The sequence below is a fragment of the Gopherus flavomarginatus genome, chromosome 2 (assembly GCF_025201925.1).
Source record: "Gopherus flavomarginatus isolate rGopFla2 chromosome 2, rGopFla2.mat.asm, whole genome shotgun sequence".
Taxonomy (NCBI): domain Eukaryota; kingdom Metazoa; phylum Chordata; order Testudines; family Testudinidae; genus Gopherus; species Gopherus flavomarginatus.
The window spans coordinates 156,275,119-156,302,022 of NC_066618.1; the positions used below are offsets into that span (position 1 = coordinate 156,275,119).

At 42.5% G+C, this 26,904-nt stretch overlaps 1 protein-coding gene across 3 annotated transcripts in view; it reads left to right on the forward strand.

The window, feature by feature from the left end:
- GFPT1 (glutamine--fructose-6-phosphate transaminase 1) overlaps positions 1-26,904 on the forward strand; it is a 63,103-nt gene that overhangs the window by 11,615 nt on the left and 24,584 nt on the right. For 2 of the 3 annotated variants that reach the window (XM_050939974.1, XM_050939975.1), the window contains exons 2-6: positions 13,262-13,369; positions 13,686-13,793; positions 22,706-22,831; positions 24,881-24,939; positions 26,644-26,778. In XM_050939974.1, the coding sequence (XP_050795931.1) occupies positions 13,262-13,369; positions 13,686-13,793; positions 22,706-22,831; positions 24,881-24,939; positions 26,644-26,778 (536 nt within the window). Of the gene's footprint in view, positions 1-13,261; positions 13,370-13,685; positions 13,794-20,146; positions 20,532-22,705; positions 22,832-24,880; positions 24,940-26,643; positions 26,779-26,904 lie in introns of those variants that run through there. The other variant, XM_050939976.1, reaches the window with a different exon arrangement.

Genomic DNA, 26,904 nt, shown 5'->3' on the forward strand with positions numbered 1-26,904 from the left:
TTCATACCCCACATTCCTTCCCGCACCCCAATCTCCTGCCCTAGCCCTACATTCATGGCCCTCTGCTGCATGCAATTTCCCCACCCGTATGTGGCCCTCGGGGCCAAAAAGTTTGCCCACCCCTGCTCTAACTGCTAGTCAGTAGTAGGAGACAGGACTTCTCTGGTAAGAGCTCTGCAGTAAATAATTTGTTCCAACTTCCTCTAAGGGCTTAGCTACACTCAAAACTCCAAAGCGCTACCGCGGGAGCACTCCCGCTGCAGCGCTTTGAAGTGCGAGTATGGATTATCTTACTCCCAGCGCTGGGGCACTGTTTACACTGGTGCTTTGCAGCGCTGTAACTTGCTGCGCTCAGGCGGGTGTTTTTTCACACCCCTGAATGAGAAAGTTGCAGCTCTGTAAAGTGCCAGTGTAGCCAAGGCCTAAGTCAAATTAGTGCTTTGTGTTTATTTCAGAAAAAATGTGGATTCAGTTTATTAGACTAGATTTCTAAAGGAACAGTATCAAAATTTCTAGACCCTGAAATGATCTGTCTTGATTGTAATCCTAGCCAGAATTTTTTCCCTTTCCTAATATTTTTTTTTTGTTGAAAATTGCAGTACTATCATGCTAATTGCCTGGGGAGAAAAGATGCATAAATTAATCAGACATAATTGTTTTTTATTGCTTTATGATGCTGAAGTCACATAATTGTTAGTGCTAGTGATCATCTCAGGAAATCATGTAGATGCATTTTTAATGTGCTTGCAAGGATCTGTTGGAAAATTCCTGGAAGATGCTGTCTTAAGGAATGCTGTGAAGTTGGATGATTTTTTTTTTATCACAGTATTCTTGGCAGTGTTCTTTTTGAATATGAATGAGAGGAGGAAAAGAGCTTGGTTTCAGGGAACATAATTTGTCATTCTTAATTGAATGCAATGATTAACTCCCTTGTGATGTTTCATTCGTGTTTCCTTGTTGCACCATAGTTTGTCCTATCAGAGTGAGCTAATGATCTCAAAAGAAGTCTGTTTGTTTGTATGATACCCTTGCCAACACAGCCCAGCCATTAATAATGCCAACAGCTACAGTGTGCACTGACAAAGATGCTTGTCTACTCAAAACTATTGAGTAACACCTTTCTCTGTTTCAGTACAGGAGTGCTAGAAACCCATACTTAGGGCTAGTCTACACTGGCAACACTAAAGCGCTACCGTGGCAGCACTTTAATGTGCCTCGTGCGGTCGCGGCAGAGTGCTGGGAAATAGCTCTCCCTGCGCTCTTAAAAAACTACCTTAACCAGGGGCGTAGCTCCCAGCGCTGGGACACTGTTTACACTGCTGCTTTACAGCGCTGCAACTTGCTGTGTTCAGGGAGGTGTTTTTTCACCCCCCTGAGCGAGAAAGTTGCAGTGCTGCTAATTGCCAGTGTAGATAAGCCCTAAGATAGGGCTGAGCATCTGATGAATTGAATGGGAGCTGATAGTTGGCAGCACCTCTTGCCTGGGAGAATAGGTTGTGTTTCAAACCCTATTGTTAAACATGTTTCAGCTGATAGAATTTTAAATAGGACTTTGTACCCAGCACAGACAAGACAAGATATGCTTAAAAAGATGTACAACCTGCTGTGTTGTTAGTAATCCATTGCTAATGATGATGATTATATTGTCGCAGTTCTCATCTATGGCTACGTATGATTCTGAAGTCCAAAGCCTGATGCACAGAGTAGGCTTCACATGGGAAGTCCATGTCCATAATGTTTGACGATGCAGATCTGTGGCACCTTTCACATGCCGCCTGGAGATAATTTCATTGATCCCACTTGAATTTGTTGTAGGCCGATCTTGTCAGAGGCCACCAGTGAGTACTGTTCTGAGCCATTTGCTCGGGTTCTTTGAGACTGATGCCAGCCCACTGGAGACTACTCTCCAGGTTATCTCTGAAGCACTTATACGGGCGATCCTTCTTTCTTTTGCTCTGACTCAGCTCCCCATACAGGATCTGTTTTGGGAGACTGTTTTTTTCCATTCTGATGACATGCCCGGTCCACCTACATTGTGCTCTCAATAACATTTCTTCAATGCTGGTTGTGTTTGCTCTCTCAAGGACCTTAACATTGGTCACTCTATCCTGCCAGCAAATGCTCATTATTGAGCAGAGGGTGTGCATATGAAATTGCTCAAGCTGTTTAATGTGTGGTCAATAAAGAGTCGATGTCTCAGATCCATACAGGAGAGAGGTTAGGACCACTGCACTGTAGATCTTCAGTTTGGTGGAGAGGCAAATGTTGTGTTGGTTAAGGACTTTTGTTTGAAGTCGGTCAAGGGCCTGGCTGACTTTACTGATTCTGGAGGCAATTTCCTTATAAAGAGGACCGTCACTAGCGACGGTGCTGCCCAGAGACTTGAACTGATTCACGTTTTTCATCTGTGTGCCTTGGATCAAGGTGGCTGGCACTGGAGCATTGGAAGTGCTGGTTGGAACAAGACCAGTCTCAGTAAGACATAGATGATGAGATCAAAGAGCTGGGATGCTGCTAATGTGTTTTTAAATGCACCTTGCGCTGTCTACACTAGATGCAAAGTCCTGTTTAAAAGTGAGTTGTGCTAACATGTTTTAAACACACATCATGCCCGTAATCAATTGCGGAGGGGTCTGATTGTATCTCCTGAGCCTCTCAAATCTCCTGTGACTTAAATTAGCACAAGTTAGGGCCTTTGGTACTTTTTTTTTTAATGCAAGTTTTATGAATATATTAAAAATACCCTTCAGGAACTTGCACAACTTTCTTGTTCGCCATGACATTTATTTCACCTAGTGTTGTTAGGTTAGAATATCAGCTTATCAGTCAGTAACAAGGACTTTCTCCTGTTTCACTGTAATCTTCACTCTTTCTGATTCACTCCAGAATGCCTTTTAATAAGGGTGTGGGCACAGTCGCATTCTTACACTGTGAGGCCGCACCTCCAGCTCAATGACACTGCTGCTGCTTTAGTTACCTAAGCGTGACTGGGAACTGGAATTCCTGTTCCTCAGGAAATTCTGAAACTTCAAATAGTTTTCTTCCTGAAATAGAGCAAAAAACGAAAACTTTTACATTTCCAGAGGTACAGGACTTTTAAAAAAAAAAAGGGGAGGGGGTGGGGGGAGAACAACACTCTGTGTTGACTTTTTTGTAAAGTTTCTGCATATCCCAGCACCCCTGCAGCCTGCTCAGAGCTCCCAGGGTTTCTGGCAAGGAGCCAGGACCATGGTAGTTCTGAGAGCCCTGTCTGTGAAAACATGTTATTTGGAGAGAGGATGGATAATGAGCTGAGCATGAGCTCCCAGTGCCATGCTCTAGCAAAAATAGCTATTGTGATCCTGGGATGCATAAACGGAAATCTTGAGTCAGAGTAGAGAGGTTATTTTACCTCTTTATTTGGCACTGATGTGACCACTGCTGGAATACCGTGTCCAGTTCTGGTGCCCTCAGTTCAAGGAAAATGTTGATAAAAGCCTTTGACAAAGTCCCTCATCAAAGGCTCTTAAGCTGTCATGGACTAAGAGGGAAGGTCCTCTCATGGACTGGTAACTGGTTAAAAGATAGGAAACAAAGGGTAGAACTAAATGATCAGTTTTCAGAATGGAGAGTAATGCATGTTGGAACACATAATCCCAACTATACATTTAAAATAATGGGGTCTAAATTAGCTGTTACCACTCAAGAAAGAGATCTTTGCTTCATTGTGGATAGTTCTCGGAAAACATCCACTCAATGTGCAGCGGCAGTCAAAAAAGCGAACAGAATATTGGGAATCATTAGGAAAGGGATAGATAATAAGACAGAAAATATCATATTGCCTCTATATAAATCCATGAATACTGTGTGCAGATGTGGTCGCCCCATCTCAAAAAAGATATATTGGAATTGGAAAAGATTCATAAAAGGGCAACAAAAATGATTAGGGGGTTGGAACGGCTTCCATATGAGGAGAGATTAATAAAGCTGGGATTTTTTTCCAGCTTGGAAAAGAGATGACTAAGGAGGGATGTGATTGAGGTCTATAAAATCATGACTGGTATGGAGAAATTAAATAAGAGAGTGTTATTTACTCCTTCTCATAACACAAGAACTAGGAGTTATCAAATGAAATTAATAGGCAGCAGGTTTAAAACAAACAAAAGGAAGTATTTCTTCACACAACGCACAATCAACCTGTGGAACTTTTGGCCAGAGGATGTTGTGAAGGCCAAGACTATAAGTAAATTCATGGTGTATAGGTCCATCAATTGTTGTAAACCAGGATGGGCAGGGATGGTGTCCCTAGCCTCTGTTTGCCAGAAGCTGGGAATGGGTTATGGGGGGATGGATCACTTGATGATTCCCCGTTCTGTTCGTTCCCTCTGTGGAACCTGGCATTGACCACTGTTGGAAAACAGGATACTGGGCTAGATGGACCTTTGGTCTGACCCAGTATGGCCATTCTTATGTTCTTAAATTGGAGAGGGTTTCAGAGGAGAGCCATGAGAATGCTTAAAGGATTAGAAAACATGCCTTAATAATGATAAATACAAGATGTTCCTTGAGTCTATCTTAACACAAGGAGAAGGTTAGGGGTGTCTTGATTACAATTTGTAAGTATCTATCTGGGAAACAAATATTTGATAATGGCTCTTCAGTCTAGCGGAGAAAGGTCTAACAAGATCCAGTGGCTAGAAGTTGAAGCTGGATAATTTCAGACAGGAAATAAGGTGTATGTTTTTCACACAAAGTAATTAGAACAATTTGCCAAGGATCATGGATTCTCCATCGTTGATCATTTTTAAATGAAGATTGGATTTTTAAAAAAAAATATGTATGCTCTAAGGATGATTTCGGGGGAGCTCTCTGCCCTGTGACCTATACTTGCATGGTCACAATGGTTCCCTCTAGCCATTGGAATATATGAATCAGTGCAGTTTGGCAGGTTCCCTGGGACACTGGTAGCCCCACAAGAGTTTCGAGTCTTCCCTGCTCACGTGCATCTGACGAAGTGGGTATTCACCCATGAAAGCTCATGCTCTAAAATGTCTGTTAGTCTATAAGGTGCCACAGGATTCTTTGCTGCTTTTACAGATCCAGACTAATACGGCTACTCCTCTGATACTTCCTGGCTCTTGACTCCCCAGCAGGGCACCAGAGTAGAGCGAGTAGGAAACCAGATGGGTGGGGTGGAACCTGTCTGGTTTCCCTTAGAATTCCTTGGAAATTAACATGTCCCTGGGGAATGTTTAGATTTCAACAAAATTAGCATTTTCTGACAAAAGAATACACTCCTTTCTGACCAGTACTACCCATAACACTCCAAACAGCTGCAAAGAGCTAATTAGCTGTTATCTTTTGATCTGCTTGAATGGGGGTGGAGGAAACTGACCATCAGAGAGTGGGAAAGTCCCTACTGTGGCTTTGCTTTTGTGACAGTGGTATGATTCTGGTACTAAGAAAAAAATGGTTTTTATAGCCTACACTGGAGGTTCTGTATGATAGAAGTGGCAGCATTTTGGTGCTCATTGAAATGATCTCTTTGCTCAGTTTACAAATAAAAAGATGTTCTTTCCCTTAGCTGACCTTACCCTGGGCTCAGAGAGAAATGGCTTGTCTTCATCTCATTCATTATCACCAGAAACAAAGGTTCTGCAGGCCAGATTATTCTTTCAGATATGGCTGTACAGCCTCATTGTCTTCAAAGTGTATTTTTAGCTATACCACCATAACAGCATTCCTTTACCTGGGCTTGCACAGGTATAACTGAAGGTGTGATTCGAAGACAGTGAGATTGCATAAATACGAGGTGGGGGACATGTAATTTGATCTGCAGAATCTTTATTACTGGTAGTTAGGAAAAATAAAATCTTTCAGCTGCCAACGGAGCAAATTTGATAAAGAAACCTAACAAACATAGAATTCCATTCTGATCCTTTTTTAATCAGTCACCACCCAGAAGTATGTTTAAAAACAAAAAAAGATACAGAACCTAAATATTGCCAGAAACACCCTTTAAAAATATTATAAGAAACAAATCTCAAATGAAAATTTTTTTACATTTGGATTGATGTCTTCCCTTGCAGTGCTGTGAAACCAAAGGTTCACTGTGTTAGTGCACGAAAACCAGAAAGTGAAAGACTAAAAACTTATTCCAAACAAAAGTGAAATTGAAGTCTATTTTTTTTTTTTATTGTTACTACATCACTCAGCATGGACAAACAGCATACACAGTGAAAGGATTTTTCAAATGTTTAGTTTTTTAACTGCTAGTTGTGCTAGTAACATGGGTAAGAAATTTATTCTTTAATCACTTTTACCTGGTATATCATATTTTTAAAGTGATTAGACAGTCTGTGCTGCTTTTTTATTTGTATTGTGTTATCGTTCTGCCTTCCTCTCTCTTAGAAGGGTTTTGAAACCTGTTTGTCCTACTTTTCCTCTGCCTTGATCATTGGTTAGTTTTAGAAATTTTGGTTTACTATGAAGGTCTCCATTATCCTCCCAAGTGGGATGAGTTCATCCATCAAGATAACGGCTGAAGCCAATCAGAACTGAATCTCTGTCTTTGTATCCTCTTCCTTTTGGAACATCTAAGAACATAAGAACGGCCGTACCAGGTCAGACCAAAGGTCCATCTAGCCCAGTATCTGTCTACCGACAGTGGCCAATGCCAGGTGCCCCAGAGGGAGTGAAGCTAACAGGCAGTGATCAAGTGATCTCTCTCCTGCCATCCATCTCCATCCTCTGATGAACAGAGGCTAGGGACACCATTCTTTACCCTTCCTGGCTAATAGCCATTTATGGACTTAGCCACCATGAATTTATCCAGTTCCCTTTTAAACATTGTTATAGTCCCAGCCTTCACAACCTCCCCAGGTAAGGAGTTCCACAAATTGACTGTGCGCTGTGTGAAGAAGAATGTCCTTTTATTTGTTTTAAACCTGCTATCTATTAATTTCATTTTGTGACCCCTAGTTCTTGTATTATGGGAATAAGTAAATAACTTTTCCTTATCCACTTTCTCCACATCACTCATGATTTTATATACCTCTATTGTATCCCCCCTTAGTCTCCTCTTTTCTAAGCTGAAGAGGCCTAGCCTCTTTAATCTTTCCTTATATGGGACCATCTCCAAACCCCTAATCACTTTAGTTGCCCTTTTCTGAACCTTTTCTAATGCTAGAATATCTTTTTTGAAGTGAGGAGACCACATCTGTACACAGTATTCGAGATGTGGACGTACCATGGATTTATATAAGGGCAATAATATGGTCTCGGTCTTATTCTCTATCCCCTTTTTAATGATTCCTAACATCCTGTTTGCTTTTTTGACCGCCTCTGCGCACTGCGTGGACATCTTCAGAGAACTATCCACGATGACGCCAAGATCTTTTTCCTGACTTCTTGTAGCTAAATTAGCCCCCATCATATTGTATGTATAGTTGGGGTTATTTTTTCCAGTGTGCATTACTTTACATTTATCCACATTAATTTCATTTGCCATTTTGTTGCCCAATCACTTAGTTTTGTGAGATCTTTTTGAAGTTCTTCACAATCTGCTTTGGTCTTAACTATGTTGAGCAGTTTAGTATCATCTGCAAACTTTGCCACCTCACTGTTGACCCCTTTCTCCAGATAATTTAGAATAAATTGAATAGAATTGGTCCTAGGACTGACCCTTGGGGAACACCACTAGTTACCCCTCTCCATTCTGAGAATTTACCATTAATTCCTACCCTTTGTTCCCTGTCTTTTAACCAGTTCTCAGTCCATGAAAGGACCTTCCCTTTTATCCCATGACAGGTTAATTTACGTAAGAGCCTTTGGTGAGGGACCTTGTCAAAGGCTTTCTGGAAATCTAAGTACACTATGTCCACTGGATCCCCCTTGTCCACATGTTTGTTGACTCCTTCAAAGAACTCTTAATACTAAGGCCATGTCTACATCTAAAATTTTGCAGCGCTGGTTGTTACAGCTGTATTAGTACAGCTGTATAGGGCCAGCGCTGCAGAGTGGCCACACTTACAGCAACCAGCGCTGCAAGTGGTGTTAGATGTGGCCACACTGCAGCGCTGTTGGGCGGCTTCAAGGGGTTTTGGGGAAGGCGAGAGCAAACCGGGGAAGGAGACCAGCTTCGCCGCGGTTTGCTCTCGCGTTCCGCGAACCACCCTGCAAACCGCAGGGAAGGAGAGACCTGCTTGCTCGGGGGTTCGGCGAACGCGAGAGCAAACCGGGGAAGGAGACCAGCTTCGCCGCGGTTTGCTCTCGCGTTCCGCGAACCACCCTGCAAACCGCAGGGAAGGAGAGACCTGCTTGCTCGGGGGTTCGGCGAACGCGAGAGCAAACCGGGGAAGGAGACCAGCTTCGCTGCGGTTTGCTCTCGCGTTCCGCGAACCACCGTGCAAACCGCAGGGAAGGAGACCTGCTTGTTCGGCGAACGCGAGAGCAAACCGGGGAAGGAGACCAGCTTCGCCGCAGTTTGCTCTCGCGTTCCCCGAACAAGCAGGTCTCCTTCCCTGCGGTTTGCACGGTGGTTCGCGGAACGCGAGAGCAAACCGCAGCGAAGCTGGTCTCCTTCCCCGGTTTGCTCTCGCGTTCGCCGAACCCCCGAGCAAGCAGGTCTCTCCTTCCCTGCGGTTTGCAGGGTGGTTCGCGGAACGCGAGAGCAAACCGCGGCGAAGCTGGTCTCCTTCCCCGGTTTGCTCTCGCCTTCCCGGAACCACCCAGCAAACCTCAGGGAAGGAGACCTGCTTGCTCGGGGTTCGGGGAACGCGAGAGCAAGCCGGGGAAGGAGACCAGCTTGATTACCAGAGGCTTCCTCAGGTATGCTGGGATACCTGCTTATTCCACGGAGGTCAAGAAAAGCGCTGGTAAGTGACTATACTTGATTACCAGCGCTGGATCACCAGCGCTGGATCCTCTACACCCGAGACAAAACGGGAGTACGGCCAGCGCTGCAAACAGGGAGTTGCAGCGCTGGTGGTGCCCTGCAGATGTGTACACCTCCTAAGTTGCAGCGCTGTAACTCCCTCACCAGCGCTGCAACTTTCTGATGTAGACAAGCCCTAAGACACGATTTCCCTTTACAGAAACCATGTTGACTATTGCTCTCTTCAGTTTCTTGATGTATTCTGTATTAGTTCTAATGACTGCATTTTCTGTAACTGACCATTATGATTCGGGAATTCGACATTTCTGATGTCGAGAGCTATATTTTTTTTCTCTGTCTCTTGTGACGTTTTTAGCCTTGGATCCAAATTTCTTCTCTGCTAACTTCATGAGTGAGCTGTTTATTTTTAAAACATTAGTACATTTTTAGAGCTGAAGACAAGTGCCAGATCGACAGCTTTACAGATGAAAGTTTCCTTTTAGCTACAGAACAAATAGGCAGCAGTGTGTCTCAAGCCTATTCCAGATGAACCATCTCTAGGTGAGGGAGGATAGTTTGGTCTTGATGCTCATTCAGTCTTTGGAATCTTGTTAAAAGTGCTGTAGCAGTTGTGATTCTGTGGGGTAAATACCTGTCCACTAGAAACCAGACAAAGACCATGAGACCACCAACTCATTTTGCATATGAATGGAAACTAAACAGCCATTACATAGTAATTTTAAATTTCTACTGATTTGGGCTAGCTTTTTGACCTGGAGAGATTTGGAAGTCAAAAGAATTAGAATTATCTGATCCTTACATTCTGCAAATTTCTTTTCTCTCCTGCACCCTTTGGTCTTTAGAATCTCTCTCGCTAGCTTGGGAAGAGAATCAGAAAGCATTTCATATCTGTGCCTCTGCACACTAGCCCTTTCTCAGCAGCAGCCGTCTGAAACAGCCTAAGATTACATGCGGCTTTTTAGGAGTTTACTAAAGTAAGGCTTCGTTGCGCAGCCTTACATGTGTACTGATCGGCAATAACAATGGAAGGCCATGTTTATGCTGCAGTCGCACAGTGAAGGCTCTTCAGCTGAGCCGCTGTAGCGTGGATGCTTCCCTTATCAGTGGAAGTGGTTTTCCATTAATCCATGTCTCCGAAAGGTGCTAGGTAGGCTGATGAAAGATTTGTCCTTCTGCCAACCTAACTGCTTCTACGCCAGGAGTTAGTGTGACCTAACTGTGGTGCTGAGGGTGTGAAATTTGTCACAGCCCTGATAGATGTAGCTAAGTTGACTTGAGTGTTAGGGGTAGACTAGGCCAAAGCAAGTGTGATCAGAGGAGCGCTGGTGATTGCAAGACTGGAAGTTATTTAAAGGTTTTTAGGAGGCCAGAATGTAGCTGAAATGTGCTATCCCTTCAGCCTCAGGGCTTGGCTACACTGGAGAGTTGCAGCGCTGGTGGTGGGTTTACAGCGCTGCAACTTAGTAACTGTCCACACCTGCAAGGCACATCCAGCGTTGCAACTCCCTGGCTGCAGCGCTGGCTGTACACCTGGTCTGCTTGGGGTGTAACGATTGCAGCGCTGGTGATGCAGCGCTGTTCATCAAGTGTGGCCACCAAAAGCACTGTTATTGGCCTCCAGGGTATTAGGAGGTATCCCAGAATGCCTGTTCACAACAAACCGGAAGAATGGCTGAATTCCGAGCTCCCCCGAGCTGCTTATCTAAAAAAACAAACACAGCTCCTGTTTGCTGGAGTGAGCGGAGGAAGGCAGGGGAATTGCTTTGGAAGGTTCACAGCTGTTTGAAGAGAGAAGTCACACGGCAGAGGGAGGGAGGAGTCCGTGTTGAGCAGCTGCTTATGTGGTCTGAAAGCTATTTAGGAGTGCGTAATTTGCATTTAGTGCATAAGAGAGGGGTGGGGGAAGGGCTCAAAACTTTTAAATTGATTGCAGGTTGGTGCTGTGTATCTTCCAGTCCTTAGAACTTGCAAGGCAGGGAGCTGACACAGTGTCACCTCCAAAAATCCACATTCTCTGTCTCCCCCACGCTCCCTGTCACACTCCTCCCCACCCCCCTCTTTTGAAAAGCACGTTGCAGCCGCTTGAACGCTGGGATAGCTGCCCATAATGCACCACTCCCAACAGCGCTGCAAATGTGGCCACACTGCAGCGCTTTCCCTACACAGCTATACAAAGACAGCTGTAAATCCCAGCGCTGTACAACTATAAGTGTAGCCATACCCTCAGTGTCTTGAGATGGCAACTTTCTGCAGTCTGGTTAGTTGCAGAGAGGGGCATGGTTGTGTACTTAAGGAATGCAGTTCTGGAAATATAAGAAACTAAATATATCTAATTAGCCAACAGTAAAATTCTAGGCCAGATGAGAGGGAAGGGAGTGGAAGAGGGTCAGGAAGGGATTCTTAAAATGAAATGTTTCGAACTGCAGCAGAGAGAGATATCTTATTGATTGCAATGTCATCCCTACTCACTCAGTGGCTACAGGAAGTTCCCCTGCCACACCTCACCCCAGCTGGCAGCAGCAGAGTGGAATTTACAAGAATCTTGTTCAGAATGTTCTGAGAAAATCAGTGAAACTGACAAGACTGTTGTAAATTGCACTCTCGCTCTGAACACTGAAGGTACCTCTACAGATAGGGTGATGTGTCGAGTACAGACACTGCAGGCTCCGCTAGCCCCAGTATAAATAGCACCGTAGACAGTGAGGCATGACTTAAGGGAATAGTGTGCCCTGCACACCTGAACCCTTGGGTATGCACCCAAGTGCTGCCTCCCACTGTTATTTTCAGCAGTGTAATGTCCTACTGCCAGAGCCTTTCCCTGTCCCTGTGAAAAACTCTGGCCATGGTGACAGGCTCCAGCAGCTCCTAGCTGTCTTCCTGCTGACAGAGCTTTTCCTCAGCATAGTGATCAGGGTCTAGGTCTATGGTACAGTACTACCTTGCTGCAAGTCCCACATGTCTGCTTGTCTGCCTCAGGGACATAAGTACCCGGTAAACATTTTAAGGCTTTGTAGCATGAGATTTGCTGCATCTGTAAACCTAGAATTCTCTGCTCATACTTCTCAGTATAAAAAGAAAACAATTAGAGGGTTTTGAGTTATCTAGGATAACAGTAACACAAGCCGTTTAAGGGCATGATCTTGCAGATGCCTACTTATATGAATAGTCCTTATGTATACAAGTAGACCTATGGTCTTTGAGGTCTCCTTGCGTGTGTGGAGACTGTTTAGCTGAGTATGGATGAGAAGGATGGAGACATATTGATTAAAAATATAGCCTACTTTTTCTAAGTGAATTTGGAGTGCCCGTTTTTGAGTGATCTTAAAAATAATTAAATTTTTGGCAATAATTGAGCATCCATTTTCTGAAGAACCCTCTAAGGTGTCTCATGTCGGGAACTCAAAATCACTAGTCACATCTGGAAGTTTATGCTGTGTATGGGTATAGGTGTATGTTTTAAATTTACAAACTTGTCTCACTTTTATACTCACTGATGTCTTTTCTTTGCTAAAATCTTAGGGCAAGGTGAAGGAATAGTTTCTAGTACAAATGATCTTCATCCCAATAAATGTGGTCATGTGTTGCTGCTTTATCACAGTAGCAAGTGGAATCTTTCTGAAAAAGATCCAGATAGTTAAATTTTCATTATAGAGCTAAGTACTTACATGCCTCCATCACCATAGTATCTTAGTGCCTGCCAAGTGTTTAAAAATAGAAATAACAATTTATCTTTCCTCCTTCCCAGCCTAAAGGGGAAATAGCTTGATTCATTTATAAGGATTTTAGTGTGTCTGAGTCAATGGATGTGTTGCCTGTGTGTGTGCACAACTCATTGAGGGGAAGCTGTGTTGAAGAAATAAGTTCTGCATGTGGGTCCCAGTTCAGGAAAATAATCCTATTCAGGACACTGCTTAAATAGCTACTTAAATTAAGCATTTGCTTAAGCAGTTTCCTGAATCTGAACTTTAGCTTGGAAATAGTTCAGTGGTGGTTCTGTCTTGGGGCAGTGAGTTCCATAGTCAAAGTCCAGCTCATGTTAAAGTTCAGTCCCCAGATCTACCAAGCCTCTCTCTGTTGGTTGACTACTTTGTTCAGTTGGTTTTAGTGCCATGTAAATAGTGGGGCCGCTGCTTTAGTTTTGGCTTCTCAAATGTAAACACTGTCTCTGCCCTCAGAGAACTTAGAATAGGTGTGGAAAGGATAAGAATTTAATGGTACTTTCCTGCAAGAGAATTATAACGCACAGTGGCAAGGGTTAAATTCAGCATGGCAGATCTTGCACCTTATCCTTTGTGCCTGTGGAAATCCAGCACAATGTTCTGTCATTTGGTGCTTTGTCATCAAGTTAAATGGCCCACTCTTAGAATATATCTTTCTTTTCTCTAGGCATCTTTGCTTACCTAAACTACCATGTTCCCCGGACCAGACGGGAGATCCTGGAGACCCTTATCAAAGGGCTTCAGAGACTGGAGTACAGAGGATATGATTCTGCAGGTAGGTCATGCGATGAAGTACCAATTATTTTTCTCTTTATATTGTAAATTGTCATTTTACTGGTATGCTTGTTAGGCAGGTGGTCACAAAAAAGTCTCTGCTTTCCGCTGCCCTCCAGTTTTCGGGAATTAAAACATTGTTGCACCAGAATACATAAAAAGTTTTCTGAGTAGTAATTGCAGATTTACATAAAAATATTCTCAGTGCCTTTCATTCAAGGATTTGAGCGTGCCTTTTCATAATATATAAAACACAGATAGTGCAACATAAATTTCTGTGCTTCACAATTTATTTGTTTTTTGCGGGAAACTGTTAGGTGTGGGAATCGATGGAGGAAATGACAAAGACTGGGAGGCTAATGCCGGCAAAATCCAATTAATCAAAAAGAAGGGGAAAGTGAAGGCTCTGGATGAAGAGATTAACAGTATGTATTACACTCCCCCTTTCCAAAAATATCATGAGTCTTTGCATGTTAAGTACCCTTTAACCTCAATCTCATGTATATTGAGATATTATGTATCGTATGAATTCTGTCCTTAGTATTGTTTGAGGGACACAACTTCTGAACAAGGAAGTCTTTGATCTGTCAAGCTGAGTCCTAGTAAAATCATCAGCTATCTGTTGGTATGCTGCTATACGCACAATGGTACAGTACTGTTTTACATGGGAGAAAAATGTCTTTACTAGTGGAAGATGTAACTGAAAAGTATTAATAAACATCTTAGGGTTTTTTCTAGGGCAAGGGAGTTTAAATATTCTGTAAGGGTTTGTTCATCGTACAATCTGAAATTCACAAATTTGACTGATTATATTGAGTTAATCTCTGTGTTGTATTTATTAAGTGGAAATTTTCAGATCAGTACAGTTTAAGGCCCAAATCCAGCAAAGTACTTAAGCACATGCTTAACTTCACACTAGGGCTGTCAAGCGATAAAACAAATTAATCGCGCAATTAAACAATAATAGACTACTATTTATATAAATATTTTTGGATGTTTTCCACATTTTCAAATATTTTGATTTCAATTACAACACAGAATACAAAGTATACAGTGCTCACCTTATTTATTTTTTATAGATATTTGCACTGTAAAAATAAAATAAATAGTATTTTTCAATTCACTTAATACAAGTACTGTGTCAAATCTCTTTATCACGAAAGTTGAATTTACAAATGTAGAATTATGTACAAAAAATCTGCATTCAAAAATAAAACAATGTAAAACTTTAGAGCCTGCAAGTCCACTCTGTCGTACTTCTTTTAAAGCCAATCGCTCAGACAAATACGTTTGTTTACATTTGCAGGAGATAATGCTGCCTGCTTCTTGTTTACAACATCACCTGAAAGTGAGAAAAGGTGTTCTCATGGCAGTGTTGTGACCGGCGCTGCAAGATAGTTACGTGCCAGATGCTCTAAAGATTCATATGTCCCTTATGCTTCAACCGCCATTCCAGAGGATGTGTCCATGCTAATAATGGGTTCTGCTCAATAATGATGCAAAGCAGTGCAGACCAACGCATGTTCATTTTCATCATCTGAGTCAGATGTCACAAGCAGAAGGTTGATTTTCTTTTTTGGTGGTTCGGGTTCTGTGGTTTCTGCTTCAGAGTGTTGCTCTGTTAAGACTTCTGAAAGCATGCTCCACACCTCGTCCCTCTCAGATTTTGGAAGGCACTTCAGGTTCTTAAACCTTGTGTTGAGTGCTGTAGCTATCTTTAGAAATCTCACATTGGTACCTTCTTTGCATTTTGTGAAATCTACAGTGAAAGTGTTCTTAAAATGAACAACATGCTGGGTCATCATCCGAGTTTGCTATAACATGAAATATATGGCAGAATGTGGGTAAAACACAGGAGCAGGAGATATACAATTCTCCCCCAAAGGAGTTCAGTCACAAATTTAATTAACACATTATTTTTTTAGTAAGCGTCATCAGCATGGAAGCATATCTTCTGGAATGGTGGCCAAAGCATGAAGGGGCATACGAATGTTTAGCATATCTGGCACGTAAATACCTTGCAATGCCACTACAAAAGTGCCATGTGAACATCTGTTCTCACTTTCAGGTGATGTAAATAAGAAGTGGGCAGCATTGTCTCCTGTAAATGTAAGTAAACTTGTTTCTGTTAGTGATTGGCTTTAAAAGTAGGACTGAGTGGATTTGTAGGCTCTAAAGTTTTACATTGTTTTTGAGTGCAGTTATGTAACAAAAAAAATCTACATTTGTAAGTTGCGCTTTCATGATAGAGAGAATGCACTACGATATTTGTATGAGGTGAATTGAAAAATACTATTTCTTTAATCATTTTTACAGTGCAAATATTTAAATAAAAATAATATAAAGTGAATACTGTATACTTTGTATTCTGTATTGTAATTGAAATCATTATATTTGAAAATGTAGAAAAACATCCAAAATATTTAATACATTTCAATTGGTATTCTGTTTAACAGTGTGAATAAAACTGCAGTTAATCACAATTAATATTTTTGAATTAATCGCGTGAGTTAACTGCAATTAATCAACAGCCTTACTTCACACCAAAGAGTAGTCCCATTTCATTCACTAGGATTCACAAGTGCTTGTAAATGTTTGCTGGATTGGGGCCCATTTATTTTGGTAAATTTGAAATGAAGTTCTCAAAATAAGGAGCAACCCAGTGACGTAGCCAGGTTCTCTAAGTGCGGGGGAAGCAAACATAAAAAAGGTGCCCACCCTTGGCTCCTTCTCTGGCCATGCCCCCTTTGGCTCCTCCTCCGGCCGTTTTTCTCTGCCCCCCCCCCTCCACCTTGGCTCAGCAACCTTTTAGAAAGGGAATTGACTGTGTATTAGTTTCTCATCTAAATAAAGCAAAATAGTGAAAATAATATTACAACATTAATAAGAATCCATCTATATGTGGATATATTTTATTTCCATTCTAAAAAATAAACTCCTTCCTCCCCTGCAAGCATGAAAAAATCATCCATTAGGACATTTTGAATTTAGCCTTAATAAATTGACTTTACATTTCTGAATAATCTAAATATCTTGTAGTGCAAACCCTAGTTTCATCTTGAGGTGCACAGTAGATGAGCTAAGGAATTGGAGTAGAAAAAATACTAATATACTTATAAGTGGAACTGACAAATTGATGAGAGAGCAGGAAGTGAGGTATTCTGCTTTCTATTTCTAAACCCTTTTATGTCCTGGATAGAATCAGATTTTTAAATTAGTCAAATCTCTGTAGGAAACAGAACTGCAAACAATTGTTTTCTGTAAAGTTTAGGTAAGCACTGCATGAACTTGCAGGTATCTGCCACCATAGTTGATGGTTGTTTTTAGTTAGTATCCTGATTTTCAGGTGTTAGTAACTTCAGTTACAGCATATTTATTTAACTTAAAGGATTCTTATATATGAAACTTAGAGAAACCGATTCTGTAGCCTTTTAATGTAACTTTATCATTACTAAGATAAACTCAAGTCTATTGTAAAACCTCATTGATCTACATGAAATGTGTGGACCTGACCTTAATTCAGCTAAGTCCAAAGTCTGAGTAAACAAGGTTATACTGTATATATTCAGTAAAAAAGAAAGACACTGGAATAATAAGATTTAAGCACTTGTGGTAAAATCAATTTAGAAAACTATATTATGGTCTATGAAAAGCTGTTAAGAAAAACAGAAAAGGTAATCTCTGAACAAGAGGATGAATGTCTACCAAGAGAAGATTAATTTGATACTTTTCAGGCACTAAATTGTTACTGTTGGGGATTCTAATTTAATATTGTGTAAGGTGATTATGCTTGGTCAGACAGAGATAATATTTCAATAGCATCAGAGATGATGGGCCAACACAAGGGATGAAAATAAAATTGGGTGACTTGTTAAAGGTTATTTTCTCTCTGAGAATAAAAAGCAATGGAATCGCCAGATGAGTGAGACTTACAAATCAGCCACATGAATCATTTTGTTAATGTATCTTTATAGGTATGTGAAGTAAACTGAAAGCCATATAGTAAGTTGGAAGGGGTTGAGCTGGGGGGATAGATGGGTTTGTCATGTGAGTTCCCTGACAGGCGTGTCACCAAACTACTTGGAGAATGGAAGGCTTTGTTGAAACATGCTGCCAATTGCTATGGTATGTGAGCTTTTACTCAGTTTACCAGTTCCCACCCTCTTCTCACTAAAGCTTTCCTGTTTAAGGCTTGATAGGCTGGAAACAAACAATTGAGAAGAACAATGAGTAAATGATTGTCCAACATAACAGGTTTATTCTTTACTAACAAGTGCTATAAACTTCTTAATAGCTCCTGAAGTGTACATTTGAGAATTATGGTCCTAGTTTTGTAAGATTCTCCCATTGATGCACAATCATGTTCCCATTGGCTTATTCGTTAATAAAAGCATGCGAAAGCTACATAAGTAAAATTCATAGATATTTCCTCAATGTGCAGGAGAAAAGATTATCAGAGTTGAAAATGTTTTCAGGAGAAAATATATACAGTATAAACAAGTGATGCTGTCTAATTGCTTCTTATTGAGGACTCAGTGTGGCAAAACAAAGATGTTCTTGCTGAAGAACTGAAATGATTTTGTGAACTTGTCGGAAATGCCCTGGTGTTGGGATACTTTTTGCCCGAAGAAGAGCTTAGAGAATATTAACACCTGCCCAAAACAGTTTTGGCGTTAATAGGCAATACTTGGAATGCTCCGATTTTTGTGTGAGTGGAGATCCTAAAAGAAAATCATGTTGGTAAATTTATTAAAAGATCGGCAGCTAATTAAACATCTGATATTTGATATTGCAAATCTTTATACATGAGTCAGCGGTACTAATCAGTAATGTGGCTCAGAGGAAAGGATTCCCAGGATCAGGCTGTGTATCTCAGATGGAAAGATCCTTCATCACGTGAGAAATCATCACTTTATTGGCTTGGGCTGTGGCATGGTCTAGACTGCCAATGGCCTGGTCCACACTTGCAGTTAAACCAATTTTAACAGCGTTAAATCAATTTAACGATGTCCCCGTCCACACTACAATGAACTTTATATCGATTTAAAGGGCTCTTTAAATCTATTTCTATACTCCCCGATGAGAGGAGTAACGCTAAAATCGATATTAACATATCGATTTAGGGTTAGTGTGGCCGCAAATTGAAGTTATTGGCCTCCAGGCGGTATCCCACAGTGCACCACTGGCCGCTGTGGACAGGAATCTGAACGCTAATGCACTGGCCAGGTATACAGGAAAAGCCCCGCGAACTTTTGAATTGCATTTCCTGTTTGGCCAGCGTGGAGCTCTCAGCAGCATAGGTGACCACGCAGAGCTCATCAGCACCGGTAACAATGCAGTCTCCTGAGAATAGAAAAAGAGCACCAGCATGGACCGCACAAGAGGTACTGGATCTTATCGCTATATGGGGAGAGGATTCAGTGCTAACAGAACTGTGTTCCAAAAGACTAAATGAAAAAACTTTTGAAAAAATTTCCAGGACCACAGGGACTCAGTGCAGTGCAGAGTGAAAGTAAAGGAGCTCAGACAAGCCTACCAGAAAACCAAAGCAGCAAAGGGAAGATCAGGGTCTCGGCCAAAAACATACCGCTTCTATGCTGAGCTGCATGCAATTTTAGGGGGCTGTGCTACCACTACCCCCCCTTGTCCATGGTTTCCGAGGTGGGGGTTATAATCTCAACCATGGATGAGGATTCAGCGGAGGGGGAAGATGAGGAAGAGGAGGAAGAGCTTGCAGAGAGCACACAGCTCTCCATTCTCCCCAGCAGCCAGGAGCTATTTGTGACCCAGATGGAATTACCCTCCCAGCCCTCCCAAGCCACTAGCCCAGACAGTGAAGCCATGGAAGCGACCTCTGGGGAGTGTACCTTTGTAAATATAAAACATGGTTTAAAAGCAAGCGTTTTTTAATGATTGATTTGCCATGAGGGCTTTGTATGCATTAGCAGCCAGTAAAGTTACTGGAAAAGTTTGTTAACATGTCTGGGTATGGAGCGGAAATCCTCCAGGGACAGCTCCATGAAGCGCTCCTGGAGGTACTTCAAAAGCCTTTGCAGAAGGTTTCTGGGCAAGGCAGCCTTGTTCCGTCCACCATGGTAGGACACTTGACCACGCCATGCATGTAGCAAGTAATCGGGTATCATTGCATGACAAAGCCTAGCTGCGTATGGACCCGGTGATTGCAGGCATTCAAGAAACATCCATTCTTTATCTCACTCTGTTATCCTCAGCAGAGTGATATCGTTCATGGTAACCTGGTTGAAATTAAGGAATTTAAGTAAGGGGACAGAGAGATGCGGGAGGGGGGGAAGGATAACGCTGAGCTTTTTAGCGTTTGGCCAGCAGGAGTCTTCCAAGCTACCAGCCACGCGGTGTGGGGCGGGGGGACAAAGGTTGGTGATTAGCAGTGATCTTCCATGATACCAGCCATGCGGTGGGGGGAGGGGTAAAGCAATTCTAGAGAATTGGATTGAGGCGGGAGCGGTTGGCGTCTACTGCTCCTTGTTAACAGGAAAGAAGCAGCAAAGGTAGAAGGTATGCCTTACCATGACAGCATGCAAGCTGAATTGTGATGCATGGACCTGCATCTGTGTTGATCTGTAACACCAGAGCCGTAGGCACTCAATATTAAAATATTCCAAATGCAACCTTGTAGTGAAATCACATGTGCTATGTAAGGTGAATAGTGTTGTTCACTGTGAAAGAGTATAACCATTGTTCTGTAAAATGTAACTTCTATAATCCTTCTCTCCCTATTTTCCCCCACTCATGCAACTGCACATTTTTCAAGCCTCCCTACTCCATCCCCAAGGATAGCTCAGATAAGGCGGAGGAAGAAAAGGACGCGAGATGAAATGTTCTCAGAAATCATGGAGGTAACCCGCAATGAAAGAGCTCATCTGAGGGAGTGGAAGGACATGGTAGCAAAGTACAGGAAAGATGCCAGTGAACGTGAGGATAGGAGAGAGGCTTGAGATGAGAGGTGGCGGCAGGAAGATCAGCGGTGGCGGGATGCAACGCTGGAGCTGCTGCGTGATCAAACTGACATCCTCCGACGTCTGGTGGATCTTCAGGAGGAGCAGCGGGGTCACAGAGTGGCGCTGCAGCCCATGTTTAACCACCCTCATTACTCACCATGTTCCATGTCTTCCTCACCCAGACGTGTAAGAACGCGCGGGGGAAGGCTTTGTGCACCAGCCCACTCCACCCCCGTGGACAGTCCAACCAAAAGGCTGTCATTACATTGAAACGTGCTTAATGGCCTTTTCCTTCCCTCCTATCCTCCTCCCAAACCACTCCCGGGATACCTTGTTAATTCTCTTCCTCTTTTTATAATTACATGCTTTTTAAACGAAGGGGGAGAGTGAGTTGCTTACAGGGAATGACTTTTAAGAAAGAATACATGCTTTTTAAACAATAGTGACTTTATTTCCATAAGCAAGCTGTAATCGAAGGAGGAGGGTGGGTTGCTTACAGGAGGAGTCAATAAAGGGGGGGAGGTTCATGAAGGGGAAACAAACACAGCAGTCACATCGTACCCTGGCCCGTGACGAAACTCGTTTTCAAGGCTTCTCTGATGCGCACTGCTTCCTGGGGAGCTCTTCTAATCTCCCTGGTGTCTGGCTGCGCGTAATCAGTGGCCAGGTGATTTGCCTCAGCCTCCCACTCCGCCATAAAGGTCTCCCCCTTACTTTCACAGAGATTGTGGAGCACACAGCAAGCAGCAATAACAAAGGGGACATTGGTTTGGCTGAGGTCTGAGCGAGTGAGTAACGTTCGCCAGCGAGCCTTTAAACGGCCAAATGCACATTCTACCACCATCCTGCACTTGCTCAGCCTGTAGTTGAACAGCTCCTGACCACTGTCCAGGCTGCCTGTGTATGGCTTCATGAGCCATGGCATCAAGGGGTAGGCTGGGTCACCCAGGATAACGACAGGCATTTCAACATCCCCAACTGTTATTTTCTGGTCCGGGAAGTAAGTCCCTTGCTGCAGCCGTTTAAACAGAGCAGTGCTTCTGAAGACGCGAGCGTCATGAACCCTTCCTGGCCATCCCACGTGGATGTTGGTGACCCCCCCTTGCGGTTTATGTACTGGGTGCCCTGGTGCTCCGGTGCCAAGATAGGGATATGGGTTCCATCTATCGCCCCCCCACAGTTAGGGAATCCAATTGCAGCAAAGCCATCCACTATGACCTGCACGTTTCCCAGAGTCACAACCTTTCGTAGCAGCAGCTTAATGATTGCTTTGGCTACTTGCAACACAGCAGCCCCCACAGTAGATTTTCCCACTCCAAATTGATTCCTGCCTGACCGGTAGCTGTCTGGCATTGCAAGCTTCCAGAGGGCTATTGCCACTCGCTTCTCCACTGTGAGGGCTGCTCTCATCTTGGTATTATGGCATTTCAGGGCAGGGGAAAGCAAGTCACAAAGTTCAAAGAAAGTGCTCTTACGCATGCGAAAGTTTCGCAGCCACTGCAAATCGTCCCACACCTGCAAAACTATGTGGTCCCATCAGTCTGTGCTTGTTTCCTGAGCCCAAAATCGGCGTTCAATGGGTAGAACCTCCCCCATTACCAGCAGGAGCTCCAAAGCGCGGGGGCCCACAGTTAGGGAGAATTCAGTGTCCATGTCCTCATCAGTCTCGTCGCCGTGCTGCCGTAGCTGCCTCCTCCTCGCCTGCCTTTGCAGTTCATGATTCACTATAGACTGCACGAGAATGTGCGAGGTGTTTACAACATCCACGATTGCGCTATTGATCTGAGCAGGGTCCATGCTTGCTGTGCTATGGCGTTTGCTTTCAGTTCACCCAGGAAAAAAGGCGCAAAACGGTTGTCTGCTGTTTTCAGGAAGGGAGGGGTAAGGCTGTACCCAGAACCACCCACGACAATGATTTTTGCCCCATCAGGCACTGGGATCTCAACCCAGAATTCCAAGGGGCAGGGGAGACTGCGGGAACTGTGGGATAGCTACGGAATAGCTACCCAGAGTGCAACGCTCCGGAAATCGATGCTAGCCTCGGACCATGGACGCACACCGCCGAATTAATGTGCCTAGTGTGGACGCATGCAATCGACTTTATAATATCTGTTTTATAAAACCGGTTTAAGTTAATTCAAAATTACCCTGTAGTGTAGACGTACCCAATAACTGTGTACCTGATGTTTTGCTTGCTTTGTGCTAATAGTTTTAGGATTATATTTTTACTCGAATATTTGTCTCCATGTAACTTACTGCATTGCCTGTTACGCTCTGAAAGCCTGACCCATCTCACGTTGCTTTCAATGTGAATTGGATCAGGTTCGGATAATGTAACATTTTTACACTTCCATCTGCAGAACAACAGGATATGGACCTGGACATCGAGTTTGATGTACATCTTGGCATCGCACATACCCGATGGGCTACCCATGGTGAGCCCAATCCCGTCAATAGCCACCCACAGCGCTCAGATAAAAATAATGGTAAGATCCTGCACTGCATGGGCAAGTATTTATTTGTGTGAATGGGGAGAGTAATGGCTGTTAGGAATTCTGAGCGATGAATATGCTCTTGCAAATTGCCACTTAGTTGAGTACTTCATACTAAAACTCCATTGGTGCAGTGCTGCCTATGCCTCTGTGAGAGCACGTGCTTGGAGGCAGGGCGCAGGAATCGTTATTCTGTTTCAAGCCATGATCCTAATCTTGCTCCTTTTGAATCCCACCAGAGTTTGGTCATTGACTTCAATAAGAACAGCATCAGACTATTTTTTTATGATGATGATGAATCACTTTTGCAGTAAGAGGCAGTCGTATTAATTATTTGCATTGTGATGGTGCCTCGGGACTTCAGTAAATCAATATTGACTGCAAAAGTAAGATCTCAAGGCCTACAGTAAACTCTGTACAGGTATTTTCCCAACCATCATAATAAATGGGATGTTGCTAACAAATGGGGTTTTTTTATAATGTAATTTTCTTTGTTTATTTCTCTCTTTTGGCCGTCATTTGGTAAAGGTTGCTTTGTCCTTTGTATTGCTGCAGAAGGCAGCTTGGCTCTTATCTATGCACCAGCTCAAATCTTAAAAATACTTTATGAACTGTGGTGAACCTATAATTGTTAGCATTCTCACTTACAGATGGTGGTTTGTGGCAGAGCTGGGTAATAACAATATTTACCTCTTACAGAACTTTCCATTCCGAGATCTCAAAGCACTTGACAAAGTATCCCCACTGTACAGATGGGGAAACTGAGGCATGAGAGGTGACTTGCCCAAGGTCACCCGGCAGGCCAGTGACAGAGCTGGGAATAGAACCTAGGTCTCCTATTCTGTGTCCTGTGTGTTAAACACAAGACCATCCTCCATCCCTGCTAAGCTCATCCTGGGAGATTTAAGCGTTGTCAAACGATGGTTCAGTGAAAACTGACTGGATTAAAAAACAAGCTCAAGATATTTAGAATTCCAGGAGACATTACCAACCAGTTTCTGATGATTTTGAAATAGAACCACTTTTGGCTCTAACCATCTGATTTTTGTATTGTAAAACAAAACAAACCAACCAACCGAGATACAATAATAGCTCGTGTAGAAAAGGATCATCGCTAATTGTATATTGTTTAGATGAGCACTGCACATAAAAATGTTACAAGTATATAATAAATATATTCAGTAATCTTCTGGTTACAAAACTTCTGCAAAACTACTTTGTCCACTCCTTCAAATGTGTTGTGATTCTGAATGCTTGAAACGGAAATAATACAGCCATTGACTTGGAAAATGGTTTGTACATGTTTAAAGTCCTGAGCACTAAGACCTGATGTGATTAACATGTATAGTAATTTAGGGTAATGGCACACACGAAGGCTGGCCTAGATTCTCATCTTTTACATTAGGAAAATTATCTCTATTCTGTATTGCATGCAATGATACTAAGAAGACATTGTCATAGGAATTGGTATTTACTAATACACGGCATATCATCATGGCAGCTGGATGCATTAAATACATTTTTTAAAATTCCATGGAAGTTAAATAAACCACTCTCAAAAGATGACAGATTGAGTTTTCTTTAAATATTTGCTCTCAACAGGTTATTCAATGCTCTACTTCTAACACAGGCCTAATGAGGAAGGCACTTAATGTTTCTGTACCTTAAGTTCTCCATCTTTGTAATGAGATTTATTGATGGAAAGGCATCGCATAAGTCCTAGATCAGTGGTTCTCAAATGAGGGGTCGATAAAGGGGGTGGTGTCGCACACAGAGACTTGCTATGTGAAAGGGGTCACCAGTAAAAATGTTTGAGAGCCAGTGTCCTAGATGGTATTAATGCATACAGTTTAGAACAGTCCTTGCTAACAGAGAGCAATCTGTGCAGGGTAATTGCAGTGAATTATAGAAGCCGATCACTATTTTGATGCTTCTACTACTGTGTAAATATGCTTATTAGAATAAAATGCTTCATATGGTGTTTAAGGTATGTAAAATATTCACATATCTTTTAGAATTAACACTTTTTTTTTTATTCTCTAGAATTTATTGTTATCCACAATGGCATTATAACCAACTACAAAGATCTGAGAAAATTTTTGGTGAGTAAAACTAGCTGTGTGTCTAAGCTCTGGAATAAAGTTATAATGGCACCTAGTGCTGGTTAAATCTCAAAGTCCTTGATTAGTTGCCTAAATTTCTTGCTACTGTGGTGTGGAAACTACAGATGGTAATAGTGCCCAGTGATTTTAACATACAAAGCTGGAGATGCTTCTGAGACAGCTGAAGACTTTATGGCTTTCATGGTGACCATGGGATTATCTCAAATAGCCATAAACTCAGCTCATATGGCTGCCCATGCTTAGATCTGGTTTGTGGGTGGAGAGTAGAAATTGAAGGGATGGAAATTACCCCTCAAGTCTCATGGACTGATCATACCTTCATGTGTATGAGGTTGGGAATCTTCTCTTTCAGGTTGAAGGATCTATTCTGATGCTCTGGCCTTTGGAGGGTAATGGAAATTGCTCTGCTAACAGGACTCCATAATCCTTTGATCTTTGCTATTGACAGAGTAGCTCCCCCATGCCCTGTACCCAGTTTCATACATCCAGAGCACCCTGATATATGGGTAGCGTGAGACAGATTATACAAGAAAGAAGACTGTTGTGGAGATATTTGCTGTGCACGAGATTGGTTGATAAGACTTATGAATTCTTGTGTGAATGTTTTTCCTTACTTAGTGAACTGCTTAAATAGGGACAGTCTATGCAGTAACTGTGTTTGTGTGTGCTGCAAGACTCTCCTCTGTTGTCTACATTAACAGTGAACAGCCCCATCACATCTCATCTGCAGATCTCCCTTGTATCCACTCTGATTCCATCCCTTACTCTTTTCCTTTAATTTCTCACTCTGCTCTGTCTCCTACCCTTCACAATACAAGCACGTTTTAGTCTCCCCATCTTAACAACAAAAAACCTTGAGCCCTTCTGCATCTCCAGCTACTTCCCCATCTCTGCCTCATCCTTTCATCTCTAAGATATTGAATTTCCTGTGTAAATCACTGTCTAGAGTTCTTTTCCAGTCCTGTTTTTGCCCCTTGCGCTCCACTGAATCTGTTCCCACCAAAGCGTCTAATGTCCTCATCTCGTGTCTTGATTTACTACATTCTTGTGTCTTGCCTTGACAAATATCCATTCAGAATCTGCTCCTATCCGTTCAGAATGCTGCTGCTGCCAAGATAATTCTTCTAGCCTGTCACTTTGACCATGTCATCCCTCTACTGCTTCCCCTTTCTCCATCTCATCAGACATAAGCTAATTGTCTTCACTTTCAAGGCCCTACACTGCTTAGCTTCATTCAACTATCCTCTTTCATTCACTGTCGACTTCCACCTCCGATTGGCCCATGATTCCAGCCTCCATCATCCACTTGTTATATTTTCTAACTAGCACCTTAGTGCTTAAAAGAAGCTCCTTGTAAACATCTGCAAAGCTACCGCCCTGTCCGCCTTCAAAACCCTCCATGATACCTACAAAGAACTTGATAACAGTTAAGGTGCTGGTGTGCTGAAACCCACTGCGTATCAGGCTGACCGCTGTTGTCTCATTATTTCCTTGTACTCTTCTATCTGTCAGTATCAATGTTTATCTCTTGTTTTACACTTAGATTGTGAGCTTTTTGGGGGCAGGGACTATCTCTCCTGAGTTTGTACAGTGCCCAACACAATAGGATCCTGGTCTAGCACTTCTAGACATTACAAATAATGAACAATAACAACAACTTGGGTTTTTTTGGTTTGCTTTCAGGAAAGCAAAGGGTATGATTTTGAGTCTGAGACCGACACAGAAACCATTGCCAAGCTTGTCAAGTACATGTATGACAACCGCGAAAGTGATGACATTAGCTTCACCACCCTGGTGGAGAGGGTTATCCAGCAACTGGTAATATAGTAATTAATTTTAAAAATTGGTTGATTAAAACCTTTTTTTTTTTTTTTTTTTTTTTAGACCCAGAGGCAATGCTTCTGGTGGTGTCTCACATGAAAATAAAAGCTATGCTAAAATATT